The 15,268-nt window shown below is 43.7% G+C and overlaps 1 protein-coding gene across 3 annotated transcripts in view; it reads right to left on the bottom strand.

Moving 5' to 3' along the window:
* Nucleotides 1-15,268, bottom strand: part of GLDC (glycine decarboxylase) — a 108,752-nt gene that overhangs the window by 29,733 nt on the left and 63,751 nt on the right. For all 3 annotated transcript variants that reach the window (XR_010148783.1, XM_001143144.8, XM_054658664.2), the window contains one exon: nt 3,169-3,244. Coding sequence is in view for 2 of the 3 variants with exons in the window: in XM_001143144.8 (XP_001143144.1) it covers nt 3,169-3,244 (76 nt within the window). In the remaining variant the exon portion in view is untranslated. The remainder of the gene's footprint in view (nt 1-3,168; nt 3,245-15,268) is intronic.

Genomic DNA, 15,268 nt, shown 5'->3' with positions numbered 1-15,268 from the left:
CATGCCTGGTACATGGTAATTGCCATATAAGTGTTTGTTAAATAAATTTGTATTCTCCCAAAGTAAACTCATAAATCAAGAAGTTAGGCATTCCATTTTAGGAACCTCTGAAATTTAACCTAAGAGAAAATGTGAAAATAACTTCAAAAAGCAGCTTGAAAGAAAAGACCCATCAGGAGCCCAGGCACTTCTGTAGCACATGATTTCCCCACACTCCCTTTCAAAAAAGAAGGATATATTTTGCTGGATTCCATTAGAATCTATTGTGTGGGAGCAGCTGCCTCAGACATCAGTGATGTGAAAAAATCTTCCCTGATTAGTGAATACTAAATCATTTTCTTCTCTAACTAAGAAAGTTGGCTTTAATTAAAAAAAATTTTTTTTTGAGAGGGAGTCTCGCTCTGTTGCCCAGGCTGGAGTGCAGTGGTGCGATCTCAGCTCACTGCAACCTCTGCCTCCTGGATTCAAGTGATTCTCCTGCCTCAGCCTCCCTCAGTAGCTGGGATTACAGGCGTGCACCACCATGCCTGGCTAATTTTTGTGTTTTTAGTAGAGACAGGGTTTTGCTATGTTGGCCAGGCTGGTCTTGAACTCCTGACCTTAGGTGATCTGCCTGCCTCAGCCTCCCAATGTGCTGGGATTACAGGCATGAGCCACCATGCCCAAGCTAATTAAAATTTCTGATCCAGAAGGATGCCAACATTTCCAGGCTAATAAGCTGTGTATTTCTACCAGCTCAGTGGCTGGAGGGCTTCCCTGCCTCTCCCTTTCCCCCTCTCCCTGAAGCGCAGCACCCAGCCCCTCTCCCTCCTGCAGAGTGAAATGGCCTCTCATGACACTTCAGTGACGGCAGGATGGGCAATGGGGCCAAGAGAAACATCACACACAGTGGGTGGAGAAGGGAAGGAGGACAGGAAAACACAAAGAGAGGGGACAGGAACCAGAAAGAATCCACGAGTCACGGAAGAACCCCGCCCAGGCCAAACCCAAAGGCCTTTCATTCTTTCTCCTCGGCCTTTCCAGTTTGGTCCCCAGCTGATGGACATTCACAGCTACTTCCTGGTGTCAGATTGGGGAATTTGGGAAATGGCGAGGGGTGGGAAGCATTACTGCGTGGAAAGAATCTGGATTTTAGCTGGCCCTTTGCCATTTGCTAGTCACCTGCTTTCTGCAAACACTGCTTTCTGCGGCCTCTCCGCCAAGCAGTGGAGGAGTGGGGTGGAGATGTCACACAGGACAGCCTGCCCCTTTCCAGCATCCCCAGGCTCCTGGGCACCTCGTGGGGAAAGATACTAATGAAGAGGAACTCCAGAGACGACCTCAGAACATGGAAGCCATGAGGGAAAAACAGACAGGAGAGAATCTGGCATTGTTTTACTGGCTGGACACCTGGAGCTCCAAAGTTTCCTTTCTGATTCTGTGAAAGTGCCAAGACTCTCAGGTCCCAAGAGCAATTATAGTTCTAAACTAATCATTCCTTAGAAAGCTGAGAATTCAGAACCACGAATGAACAAACTGTGGGGGAATTTCAGGGTCTGTGTCTGTCTGGTTGACCACTTCACTTCTCTCTGGACTGGCAAGCAGTCCTTGACCAGGGTTTAATCATTTATTCAATTCACGAATGGCCTGTTTTTCAAAGATCTTTAGACATGAATTCTAGGGCCAGGTGCAGAGGGTCATGCCTGTAATCCTGGTCTCCCTAGCACTTTGGGAGGCTTCCTTGAGCCCAGGAGTTCAAGGCTGCAGTGAGCTATGAAGAGAAAAAAAAAAAAAAAAGGGCCGGGCGCAGTGGCTCACACCTATAATCCCAGCACTTTGAGAGGTCGAGGGGCGGGTGGATCACCTGAGGTCAGGAGTTCGAGACTAGCCTGATCAACATGGTGAAACTCTGTTTCTACTAAAAATACAAAAATTAGCCGGGCGTGGTGGCGCATGCCTGTAATCCCAGCTACTCAGGAGGCTGAGGCACGAGAATCGCTTGAACCCAGGAGGCAGAGGTTGCAGTGAGCCGAGATTGGGCCATTGCACTCCAGCCTGGGGAACAGGGCGAGACTCCATCTCAAAAAAAAAAAAAAAATTCTATTCCCCAACCAAGATGAAAGCCTGGAAAGACACACCTGTGGAATCAGGATGACCTACGCAAGGGAAGGAGGGAAAAAAATGTTCCTTCGTTTCCCCTGTTATGAAAGGGAAGTGAAACACTTTCAGCTTTTTTTATTGCAAATTCCAGGCAACTAGCCATAAGTAACCTTCCAGTGGTAATAAAACCAGAAATGGACTAAGATCGGGCCACTACCACTCCACCCTACTTACTTAGCCAGCCAGCACCACCCTATCCCCTTTGTCTGCAACTCTCTGGTATCAGCAGATGCTTTTGCCCTGCTCTCGGCTCCTAGGCGATGCTCCTATTAAGGACTTCCGCTCCACAGCTCAGTACAAACTCTAGCATAGCACTGGCCATCAAAATGAAGGAACCAGGAACACAGGCCTCCTCTGGCACAAGCTGAGGCCTGAGTTAGGTCACTGCTACAGGCACTGCCCCTGGGGGGGGGCGAGTGGTGTCCATTAGTACCTGCTGGTCCCCACAGTGGTCCCCAAGAGGCGATTGGGATCCTGGAGACCAGGTTCTCATATCCAAAGCAAACAATGAAGCAGGACCGTGAACTCTGCTTTATGCCTTTTTTGGTGCTTGAAGTTGAGAATCATCTAATGGAGAATTTATTTATTCAACAAATATTTTTTGAGCATACTATGACCAGAACTGGGCTTCAGCACAACAGGGGTTACTGAAGAATTAAAGCATGGTCTCTGCCCTTCATCCAGGCCCAGGGCCGGGGCTGAGCCAAGGAGAGGATGCTTGCAATGGCAACATTCCTGCCCTCTTCCTCCCTCTGCTCCCTAGAGAGCAGTTCCACAGCCAACTGGCTGACGTTTGCATTCTGGGTTTGAGCAAGTCTTTTATCTCTGAATGTTTTTCCTCAAAATGGTCAAGTGGGATGTCTTGGAAGCAAGGATCATAATGGCTAGTTCACAGAAATTTGTTTCTTGACTATATGTTCCCTCATCTGCTTCCAAGAAGGCTTGGAGGGAGTGTCCCACAGAAGGGACCCTGAGAGCCAGGACCTCTGTGCCCCATGGTGAGCAAGCGCCACCTCCTGCCATACTCACCGTTCTGTGCCCCTCTCCTTTCTGGTTTAAGTAGGCTCGGATAGTGGCCAGTCCAGCATATTCTCCCTGGGCTCCGCTTGCAAAGACAAGAAGAAAAGGATCACGGTTAGGTCTTCTGGCTTTCATTTACTCATTCAATATTTATTGGGCCCTGGCCAGGGGTTCACCAGCACGTGACACATAGTCACTGTCCAGATGCTGAGAGAAGCTCATCAAGGAGCTCCGCTGGAGTCAAAAGGTCTTGAACAATCAAAACAATCAAAGCAACAGCATCCAGTTTGTGCACTACAGCTCAACCACTCCTACCCAAAGACGGAGCTTTCTATACACTTGCTCAGGACCACGCATTGAAAATAGCCTTTTGTTATTATGAAAAATTTCAAAACTATACCAAAATACAGTGAAGAACAAAAGGAACTACCACGTGTGTGTCAGCCAGCTGTAACAACATGGTTTACGGTCAATCTTATTTCCTATTATATTTCTCACTAACCACTTTCATGCTGAACTATATATTTTGAAGCAAACTTCAAACATCCTATCATCAGTTCAAATGTCAATATGCAGCCTTCAGAGATAAGTATTGTTTTTAAAAATATAACTACAGGCCGGGTGCAATGGCTCATGCCTGTAATCCTAGCACTTTGGGAGGCCGATGTGGGCAGATCATCCGAGCTCAGAAGTTCGAGATCAGCCTGGGCAACATGGCGGAACAGTGTCTCCACTAAAAGTACAAAAACTTAGCCTGTGATAACATGCATCTGTAGTACCAGCTACTGGGCAGGCTGACATGGAAGGATCACTTGAGTCTGTGAGGCGGAGACTGCAGTAAGCCGAGATGGTGCCACTGCACTCCAACCTGGGTGACAGAGTGAGATCCCGTCTCAAAAAATAAATAAATAACTACAAACACAATTGTCACACCTAGAACAATGAACTTCAGTTTTTTCCTTTTTTTCCCCTTTTCTTTCCCCCTTTAAATGGGTAATGTGTCAACATCTTAACAAGGTTTAAGGAAGGCACACCTATGAGGTGAAAACAAATCATCACTCTATAATTTCTTAGTATCACCAAATATCGAGTCAAGGGCCTGATCAGCCCCAAAAGAATGAGGCACTTTTAATGTGACACCATTCCTGGCAGTCTCAGGTTCGGCTCTCCCAGGCCCCGGATGCAGATGGCTGTTAGGGGCTGGCCATCCTCATCTCAACGGTCCTGGAAGGCGCCACTTTCAGGGTATATGCAATGACTAACATTCCGGTGAGCAATGCTGACTCAATCGTAGACTGTTCTTTCATGTTCCCAGTACCCCGTGCAGGAAGGGAAGGGAAATGAGTAATAGATGTATCAGTCCCATTCAAAATGTGTATGTCTGCAGAAGCTGAAGGCAAAAATTAAATACTAAAAAAAAAACAAAAATTTAAACTTTAAACAAATGAAAATTTAAAAATAAAATAACTTTTTTTAATGTTACCCACAGAAAATAGGTAAGAATTTCAAAAAATGTGTATGTTCTCCATGCCATCACCCCCACTTTGCACACAAAGAAACTGAGGTCTGAGTGCTACATGCCAAATGGCCAACAGTGACAGATGAAGACTTGGGTGTGGAGTCAGCCTGCCTCCCAGAGCTATGGGCTCCCTTTGCAAGCAGTGCTGCTCTTCTGAGCACACTGTGCTCTCCAAGGACGGAGAGTTGTGGGAGCAAATGCTGATTTTCTTTCATAGCAGAAGTCTTGTCTGATTGATAGAACTGGGGGGTTTAGCTAAAATAAAAAATAAAAAATAAAAAGAAAGAAAAGAAGAAAGAAAGCCTGTCTTACAAGACCTGAGTCACCCCGTTCCTCGTCACCCGCACTGAGTCAGCTGCAGCTATCTCCGCTCTCTTCCAACAAGAAAGGCAAAGACTGCTCTTCTGTTTTCCTGGCTTCTGAAAAACAAGTCCTAGCCTATTTGAGGTTTTTTCATTTTGAGGACAAGAAAATGAATATGCCGTGCTTCAGGAAACCACTCACATCACAAGTAACTTCATCTCCCTGTGCCTATGTGCCTGAGAGATGCGTAAAATGGGGACAGTAACAGTACCCATCACACAGGGCAGATGTGATGAGTAGTGAGATCATCAAGGTCAAATACTTCTCAGCCAAATCCTGCCCATTCTTCAACTGGCTACAACTCTCTGCAAAGCCTTCCCTAAAGCCACCAATACAGCTCTGTCACTTGCTCAGAGAGGCCTTCCCCGAAGGCAAGAATTTTGTCAACCTTGTTCACAATTGTATTCTCTATTCCAAGAACACTGACATAAAAAATATTTGATAGATTGATTAAAGAAATAATCCTCTACCTCCTCCAAATTGTCATAGCATTTTACTCTACAGTCTTATCTGACATTAATATCCTATACATGTACTGGACATAGAAAATTATTACCGATTTCACATTTACTTTGTATGCCTGTCTTATCTGAATTAGAGCATAAGCTCTGAAAGTAGGGTCTAATTCTCAGAGTTCTGTATATTCTTCAACAGGGAATATATAGAACAGTACTCTGCATGTAGTAGTTCTGCAATAAGTATTTAGTAAATATTTTAAAAATTGAATTCCTCCAGCACAGGCAATCAATATGAATGTCATCCTTTCCCCTACAGTAAGGAACCTCAAGAAAAACATTTTATATTTACCCCTATGTTTTTCTCATGAATTCTATTCATCTGACTTTCTTGAAAGGCCAATCAAGGTGTAGACTAGGAATGAAGGAAGAGGCAGATTACTGGCTATGAGCCAGTAGTGTAGGAGAAAGACATCATGCTAAAGACTTGATCAGAAATGCTGGATTTCTCTCTCTCTGTCTCTCTCTCTGGCCTTAAACATCTATAAAATCAGCTATGTTTCAACTCAAAAAGTGCAAATGATATATTCAAATGTGACACAGGGATTACTACTGGGGAATTAGTAAAACAAACTGTTAGTGCCACCTGTTGGTAGAAAAGTCTTATGAAAAATAATTGCTTATCCACATAACCCAGACTAAGCAACCATCAACAAACTATTATATATGGAGGACAGGCTAGGTCAGTGCTTTTCTGACATCTGTTTAAAATGAGGTAGTGAATGGTCTGGAGCTGCAGGGCTGGCCAGTGAATGGGGAGCCTCAGAAACACCAAGTTTATGTGAGCACAGCTTAAACTGTCTTAGAAAAACAAGGCCCTCCATGCCGGGCGTCGTGGCTCACACCTGTAATCCTAACACTGGGAGGCCAAGGTGGGCGGATCACCTGAGATCAGGAGTTCGAGACCAGCCTGGCCAACATGGTGAAACCCCGTTTCTACTAAACATACAAAAAATTAGCCGGGCGTGGTGGTGCATGCCTGTAATCCAGACTACTTGGGAGGCTGAAGTGGGAGAATCACTTGAACCTGGGAGGTGGAGGTTGCAGTGATCCGAGATCACACCACTGCACTCCAGCCTGGGCCACAGAGTGAGACTCCACCTCAAGAAAAAAAAGAAGAAAAGAAAAACAAGACCCTCCAGTGTATGGCATTTACTCAGGCTGATTAAGGAGCTGCTGCTTAATGCAGAATGGGGAAATTGAGCAGACAACTTCTTCCAAAACTCAGATTCATTCTACAAAGAATCCACAAGAAATTCAATAGACTAGAAAAAGTAGAACAACTGAATAACAGGTATAAGAGCCCACAAGGTGAAAATAGTTGGAGTTGATGGAATTCAACAGTATTGTGATGACTATAACCCAGGCCCTTTCAGTATCAGTGTATCATCACAGGTGTGCAAGTTCAGGAGCAATACTCAATGTAAACTTAAAAAAAAAAAAAAAGAATTTGTAGATGACATGGCAGAGATAGGGTGAGGGTGATAGTTCAGAAGAGCTAAAAGTTCTTTTGCCAAGGTTAGAACAGGAGTTCAAAGAAAAAACAAATTTTAAAGATTTTAAAAATTAATTTATCTTTCCCTTTACTAAGAACCCTAGCCAAACATACTGAGAATTAGAAATGGATGTTGTGCCGGGCGTGGTGGCTCATGCCTGTAATCCCAGCACTTTGGGAGGCTGAGGTGGGTGGATCACAAGGTCAGGAGCTCGAGACCAGCCTGGATAATATGGTGAAACCCCATCTCTACTAAAAGTACAAAAATTAGCTGGGTGTGGTGGTGGGCACCTGTAGTCCCAGCTACTCAGGGAGCTGAGGCGGGAGAATTGCTTGAACCCGGGAGGCGGAGGTTGCAGCGAGCTGAGATCGCACCACTGCACTCTAGCCTGGGCAACAGAGTGAGACTCCATCACAAAAACAAACAAAAAGAAATGGATGTTGCAGGCCAGGCATAGTGGCTCATGCCTGCATGCCTGTAATCGCAGCACGTTGGGAGGCTGAGGCGAGCAGATTACCTGCAGTTAGAAGATCGAGACCAGCCTGGCCAACATGGCAAAACGCTGTCTCTACTAAAAATACAAAAATTAGCCAGGTGTGGTGGTGTGCATCTGTAATCCCAGCTACTTGGGAGGCTGAGGCAGGAGAACCGCTTAAAGCAAGGAGATGGAGGCTGCAGTGATCTAAGATCGCGCCACTGCACTCCAGCCTGGGCCACAGACTGAGACTCAGTCTCATGGCGGGGGGGAGAAAAAACATCGTGGCTAACTTTATAGACACCATAAGCAATTTCTCAGATGGTGACTGCTTTGGAATATTTGGAGATGGGTCACTGTAGCTGCATGCTTTTTATATATGCAAAAAGTAACATGAAACCCATTTTGCAAGATTGCGGAATGCACTAAAGTAATAATTTATGGTGAACACCAGCAGTCACCAAAACTCCCACTGAATCACATTGTAATTATATGGAGAAAACAGTATTTGTGTTCTCAAATAGAATGTTGTATTTTTATACAAGTCAAAAGATGTTAAAAATGTGCCATAAGAAAAGACCACGCTGTGGATTCTAAAGTTTTAAAAATTATAGTACCAAGAAATTAAGATTTATATATTTTTGAATTACTAAATATCTAGATTGACCATATCTATTTTTGTTTTAATTTTCCCTAAATATTCTGAAAATCGTTTTATAGTTTTTAACACACCGTTATAGTTTGTGCACGGATGGCCACCTTTAGTGTGTGATTTCAGTGAAGTTCCCATTGAAGTTATTTATAGGTAGTGGACCTATTTTACTTCTTATATTTGAACTTCTTAAGAAGTTTCTTGACCAGGCATGGTGGCTCATGCCTGTAATCCCAGCACTTTGGGAGGCCGAGGCGGGCAGATCACCTGAGGTCAGGAGTTCGAGACCAACCTGGCCAACATGGCGAAACTTCATCTCTACTAAAACTACAAAAATTAGCTGGGCGTGGTGGCAGGTGCCTGTAATCCTAGCTACTCAGGAGGGTGAGACAAGAGAATCACTTGAACCCAGCAGGTGGAGGTTCCAGTGAGCTGAGATCGCACCACTGCACTCCAGCCTGCGCAACAAGAGCAAAACTCTGTCTCAAAAAAAAAAAAAAAAAAGTTTCTCAGGGTATGTTTTTAAAAAAATATTATATTACATTTAAAATGATACCTTTTCATGAAAAATATTTATTTTATGGGTGATAAATTATGTTTAAATATGAGGTGAATTTGTTCCCTTCAACTACCTATAATATCTATAGCATCTAGCGTACAGCCCTTTGTACAAAATGTAACATTTAGAAGCTAAAATATACATCATCCTCCCCCAAAATAATGATTTTCTTGTAGACATAAGCAAGATTATTCTAAAATGCATATGTAAAGGCACAGTAACTGGAATAGCTACTTTTTAAAAAAAAAAAGAAAGAAAGAAACTGGCACAAATCAGTTCATCTGATGGCAAGGCTTATTAACAGTAGCCCCCTCTTATCTGCAGGAAATATCTTCCGGGACACCCAGTGGGTGCCTGAAACCATGGATGGCACCCAACCCCAGGTGTACTATGATTTTTCCTATACATACATACCTATGATAAAATCTAACTTATAAATTAGGCACAGTTAGAGATTAACAACAATAACTAAGAATAAATAGAACAATTACAACACCATACCAGTATCACTACTCTTGTGCTTTGGGTACACTACTAAATAAAATAAGGGTTCCTTGCAATGAGACATTGCAGTGAGATCGTGCCACTGTACGATTTCACTGTTCCTTGAAAGCACTGTGATAACATAGCAGTTGATCTGATAACCAAGGCAGCTACTAAGTGACTGATGGGTGGGTAGCATATACACAGTGGATATGCTGGACAAAGGGCTGATTCACATCCCAGGTGGGATGGAACAAGATGCTGCAGGGTTTCATCACACTATTCAGAATGGTGCACAATTTAAAACTTAGGATGAATTGCTTATTTCTCGAATTTTCCATTTAATATTTTTGAGCCAGTTGACCACGGGTAACTGAAACTGCAAATAAGTGGGGACTATCATATATAGCTACAATAATCAAGCCTATGTACACAGAGATCACACAGAGATCAATGGAATAGAATATAGAATCCAGAAATAGATCCACACAAATATACCCAACTATTTTTGACAAAGTTGCAAAAGTAATTCAACGGAGAAAAGATCGCCTTTTCAATAAATGGAACTGAAACACTTAGACATCCATAGGCACAATCTAAGTCTCACAGCTTATATAAAAATCACCTGTAAATGGATCATGGACTTAAATGTAAAATATAAAACTATGAAATTTCTGGGAAAAACAAAAAACAGAATAAAAATTGTTGGGATCTAGGGTAGATTTGAAACCCAAAGCACAATTCATAAAAGAAAAAAATTGATAAACTGAACTCCATCATAATTAACAACTTTTGCTCCCATTAGGGATACAAGGACAAGCTACAGAACGGGAGAAAGTATCTGCAAACTACCATAGCCAACGAGCAGTAAGGACAAATGCAATTCAGAAAATGATGCTGGGAAAATGACATGTGGACACGCTGTCAATGTGCTTAAAAGTACGAAGGAGGGTTACATTAGGATGTTGAAAATCAACTGGGTTTTCGTTGGTGCTGAGTTTAGAGGTGTGTGTGGGAATGCAGAGCCTTTCAGTGGCTTTATTATCTGGGGGAATTCCCTCTTCTGTGTGACTCTATGGGAGAGACAGGGTCCTACACTCCCCTATGAAAGCAAAAAGGATTAGACATTCCCAGTCACTAAACACTAATAAGACATGGAGGTGTGAAACATCCTGCGCAATACTCCAGCCAGGACATTATGAATCTGGATGGACGGACCAAAGGAATGGGACAGTTCCATATTTCCCACAGTGAAGATGGGGACTCTTCGCATGGTGAGACTCCATTTTCTTCTCTGCTGCCAGCCTTTCTTGGGTCTTACTCACTGCTGAAGTCTAATTCTCCAGCTTTTCCATCAACTCTGTGAACTGCCCAATAACTTCCCTGTAAATTATTTTTCTGCTGAAGTTAATGCAAGCCATTTTCTGTTGTTTGCAAACAGGAGCCCTTAGGTGGCACATACTGTTAAATGTTTCCTACAACAAGATCATGTTAAAGTCACTCATTCCCAGGCAGATCTCACAAACAGGTATTTCCTGCAGCCACCCGGGAGTTTCTCTCACCTCTAATATCAAAGTTGTTTTTTATTTGCTGCCCTTTTCAAAGCTGTCTGGCTCCAAGCAAATTATTCCTCTGGATCCCATCTGTCACGTGGACATAATGCTATCTATTTCATAGGTGAACTTAAAATCTTTATGATAGAACACATTTATGTGGGCCAGGCATGCTGCCTCACGCCTGTAATCCCAGCTATTAGGGAGGCTGAGACACAAGAACTGCTGTAATCCCAGCACTTTGGGAGGCTGAGGCAGGTGGAGGCAGGTGGATCACCTGAGGTCAGGAGTTCAAGATCAGCCTGGCCAACATGGAGGAACCCTGTCTCTAATAAAAATACAAAAACTAGCCAGGTGTGGTGGCACACACCTGTAATCCCAGCTACTCGGGAAGCTGAGACACAAGAATCGCTTGAGCCCGGCAGGTAGACATTGCAGTGAGCTGAGATCGTGCCACTGTACTCCAGCCTGGGCAAAAGAGCAAGACTCTATCTTAAAAAATAAATAAATAAAAGAATACATTTATGTGATTAAAAAAAAAATCCATCATCAGTGCAGAAGGGTTATAAAGCAAAAGAAGAAGAAGAAAAAAGCAACCCCCATCCATCCTGCCCAGTGTCACCCCCCAGAAGGAAATACTTCACAGTTGCTTGTGATACGTAAGGGTTTGGTGTTGGATATCTTTGATGTCAGACTCCCCTCATCCAAACTCTCCTTTACTCTGAGAAACAAAAACGATGCAAGTGAAACATCAGCTAAGAAACCGATACGGTAAAAATGATGGCAGTAAAGTGATCCTAACAACCACTGTCGAAATGACCCACTTCAGTTCATGGCACCTTCAGAGGACCACTCTCAAGAAAAGAAGGGAAAAATGGGTGCAGATTCCTATCTACCAGGTGGAAAAAACAGGTGACTAACAATTTAACAGTACAAATACCTTGCAAACAGTATGATTTTAACCAGTGAAACTCCATGTATTGCATGTCTCAAGTACCCTAACGTTAAGCCAGGTCTCTATCTCTATAGATTTAAAATCAAAACCCCTCAACACAACACCCTGTAATGTTCTTACCAATCTGTATCAATTTGACATAAGTTTAGTTCCATAATTAACCTTTGCTATCTAGTCAAAAAACGTAGATAAATCAGCTGGTATCAGAAGAGCGCCTCAGAGCAGTGGTTCTCACGCTCAGTCTAGTTCCCAGACAATAGAAAGCATCAACATCACCTGGGAACTTGTTAGAAATGCAAATTCAGGCCAGAACTTTGGGAGGCAGATCACCTGAGGTCAGGAGTTCAAGACCAGCCTGGCCAACACAGTGAAACCCCATCTCTACTAAAACTCAAAAATTAGCTGGGCGTGGGGGCAGGCGCCTGTAATTCCAGCTACTTGGGAGGCCGAGGGAGAAGGATGGCTTGAACCTGGGAGGTGGAGGTTGCAGTGAGCTGAGATTATGCCACTGCACTCCAGCCTGGGCGACACAGCAAGACTCCGTCTCAAAAAAAAAAAAAAAAGAAAAGAAAAAAAAAAAAGAAAAGAAATGCAAATTCATAGGCTCCACTCCATGAATACTGAATCAGAAATTCTGGGGTGCAGTCCAATGTTAGAACCACTGCCCTAAAGTCTAACAAACTTCAAAAATCAAAATATACTCTTGAGAGTTAAGGAAATTGGGAAAGAGGAGTTCCTTCTCACTGCTTTACATTTGCCCAAAGACGGCTCTCCTCATCCCTCACCCTGCTTTTTTCCTGGCATTCTGACTGTTTCTTTGGGAAATCAGAGACGGCTTACAGGTCTCTCATATTTGGCCCCCAGAGTACTCTGTTTCTGAAGCTGCACTAGGCTAGGTGGAAAACTTACCAGAAATGATCAGTGACGTCAACCATGAGCTCAGGAAGAGAGGGGAGGGAGACGGCAAATAGTGGGCTTTTGACCCTCCCTGCACTAAATTATTTGTGATATGCATATGATAGCCACATCCATCTTGCTAAACCTTTCTCTTTGGTGTTCCTCCAGGCCAAATTGCTCTCCAACCCAGTGATGCACATTAGAATTAGAGAGTTTTTTGCTTAAAAACTCTCCCACTTCTTAGCCAGGTGTGGTGGCAGGCACCTGTAGCATCGGTTAACTACTTGGGAGGCTGAGGCAGGAAAATCGCTTGAATTCGGGAGTCAGAGATTGCAGTGAGCCGAGATCATGCCACTGCACTCCAGCCTGGGCGACAGAGTGAGACTCCATCTCAAAACAAGCAAAAAAAAAAAAAAAAAAAACCCCCAAAACTCTCCCATATGGGCTCCACCCCCAGCGAAGATTCTGATGTAACTGGTTTGTGCAGTACGTAGGGCATCTGTGTTCTTCAAAGTCTCCCCAGGTAATTCTAACATGCAGCCAGGTCCAAGAACCTCTGGTAAACCTAGTGGTTTTCAGAGGCTGCTGGCCAAACGAGCTGCCTCAGCATCACCTGGGGATTTGTTAAAAATGCAAATTCTGGGGCCCTACTCCAGACTTACTGAATCAGAAACTCTGTAGGGTGAGGCTTAGTAATTGCACAAGCCCTCCAGGTGATTCTCATGCACAATTAATTCTGACAGCCATTGAGAGCCCTGTTCACACCTCAATTTAAGAATCTTCCCATGAAGGAGATTCTGGGAAAAGCAATGGCCACCTCCGTCTACATTAACAATCACAGTTTGCAGTTTTTAAGGACAAAAACAACTTCCTCAATTTTTTAAGCCAAGTGAGCTAATAATAATTCCAACTTGTCTTTCACTTTACATATCCATGGGAGGTGTTAATTACTCTGTCTGCCTTAAACATCACATCATAATTCTAAACTAGCAATTCCTAGAATGTACTTATGAGCTGCTGAATGATTTGAAGAGTGGCAAAGTGTTATGGAGAAAAAGCTGAAGCAAGCCCCGCTGGGCTCAGTGGGAAATGAAAAGGTAATTAAATACTATTTGGCTGTTTTCTACACCAAGCTGGAAACCCTCCCCGGGGTTTATGGGTTGAACAAATAAATAGGAGAAAATAGGGATAAGCTTCTTGACATTTTTTCTTTCAGGCCCTTCAAACACCCTTGGGATCAAAATGTCCTAAGGAACTAGGAAGACCAGTGAAGGCTTGGCTACATCAAGCAAAGTTATCTTGACAAAATTTACGGTTATTGTCTTAATCCATCCAGGTGCTATAACAAAATGCCAAAAACTGGGTGGCTTATAAACAACAGAAAGCTATTTCCCATTATTTTAGAGGCTGACATGTCCAAGATCCTAGAAGCCAGCAGACTTAGTGTCTAGTGAGGGCGCACTTCCTGGTTCATAGATAGCTGTGGTCTTGCTGTGTCCTCACATGGTGGAAGGGGTAAAGAGCTCTCTGGGGTCTTTCTTAAAACAATGGCACTAATCCCATTCAGGATTGTACAACCCTCATGACCTAATTACCTGCCAAAGCTCCCACCTCCTAATGCCGTCACCTTGGAGTTATAATTTATTTTTTTCTTCTTATTATTTTTTTTGAGATGGGGTTTCACTCTTGTCGCCCAGGCTGGGGTGCAGTGGTGCGATCTTGGCTCACTGCAACCTCTGCCTCCCAGGTTCAAGCAATTGTCCTGCCTCAGCCTCCCGAGTAGCTGGGATTACAGGCCCCTGCCACCACACCTGGCTAATTTTTGTATTTGCAGCAGAGATGGAGTTTCACTACGTTGGCCAGGCTGGTCTCAAACTCCTGATCTCAGGTGATCCGCCTGCCTCGGCCTCCCAAAGTGCTGGGATTACAGACGTGAACCACCGCGTCTGGCCTGGAGTTAGGATTTCAACAGGTGAATTTTGAAGGAATGCAAACATTCAATCTATAACACTTATAAAACCTTTTTATGATCCATATTGACTATCTATTCCTGAATTAAATCTCATTCACTTTTCTGTTGCTAGAGAAACCTACAACATGACTTGGTAGGAAGCCACATAACAGAGCCTTAAAAACCTCACATTTTCTAGATCCTAACCTTTCCCTTGAGCTGATGAATTCTCTCTTAGAAAGAAAATTCACCAAAGAGAAAGGTCCCTGCTGCAGCATATATGTGGGCAGGGAATGACTGCAGAAAGAACAAAAGCCTTCTGTGCGCATAACACAGAAATGCCCTGGATGAGAAGACAGCGCGGAAAGGCACAGCAGCAAGGATGAGGCTGAGCCAGCAGCGCGACATGCAGAGAAATCCAGATGCAGGCCTGAAAGTTACATTTCATTCTGCTACTTGGTCATCTGAGAACCAGAGAGTTGTATTCTGAGTCCACTTGATGTTAAATATTATCCTATTCTGCAGAGTTTGAACTGGGTGCCTTGGGAGACTACCTCACTGTATTTATTAGGATGGAGGTGCTGCTAAGGCAGATGGAGGTGGTATGTTTTGCCTCCAGCCCCAGGGCAAGCTTCAAAGCCAACCTTATCCCATATTCATCAGCTGATGGAGGAACCCTCTGAGATCAGGA

Source organism: Pan troglodytes, chromosome 11 (genome assembly GCF_028858775.2).
Source record: "Pan troglodytes isolate AG18354 chromosome 11, NHGRI_mPanTro3-v2.0_pri, whole genome shotgun sequence".
NCBI classification, from domain to species: domain Eukaryota; kingdom Metazoa; phylum Chordata; class Mammalia; order Primates; family Hominidae; genus Pan; species Pan troglodytes.
This window is presented reverse-complemented; position numbering and strand designations above follow the sequence as displayed.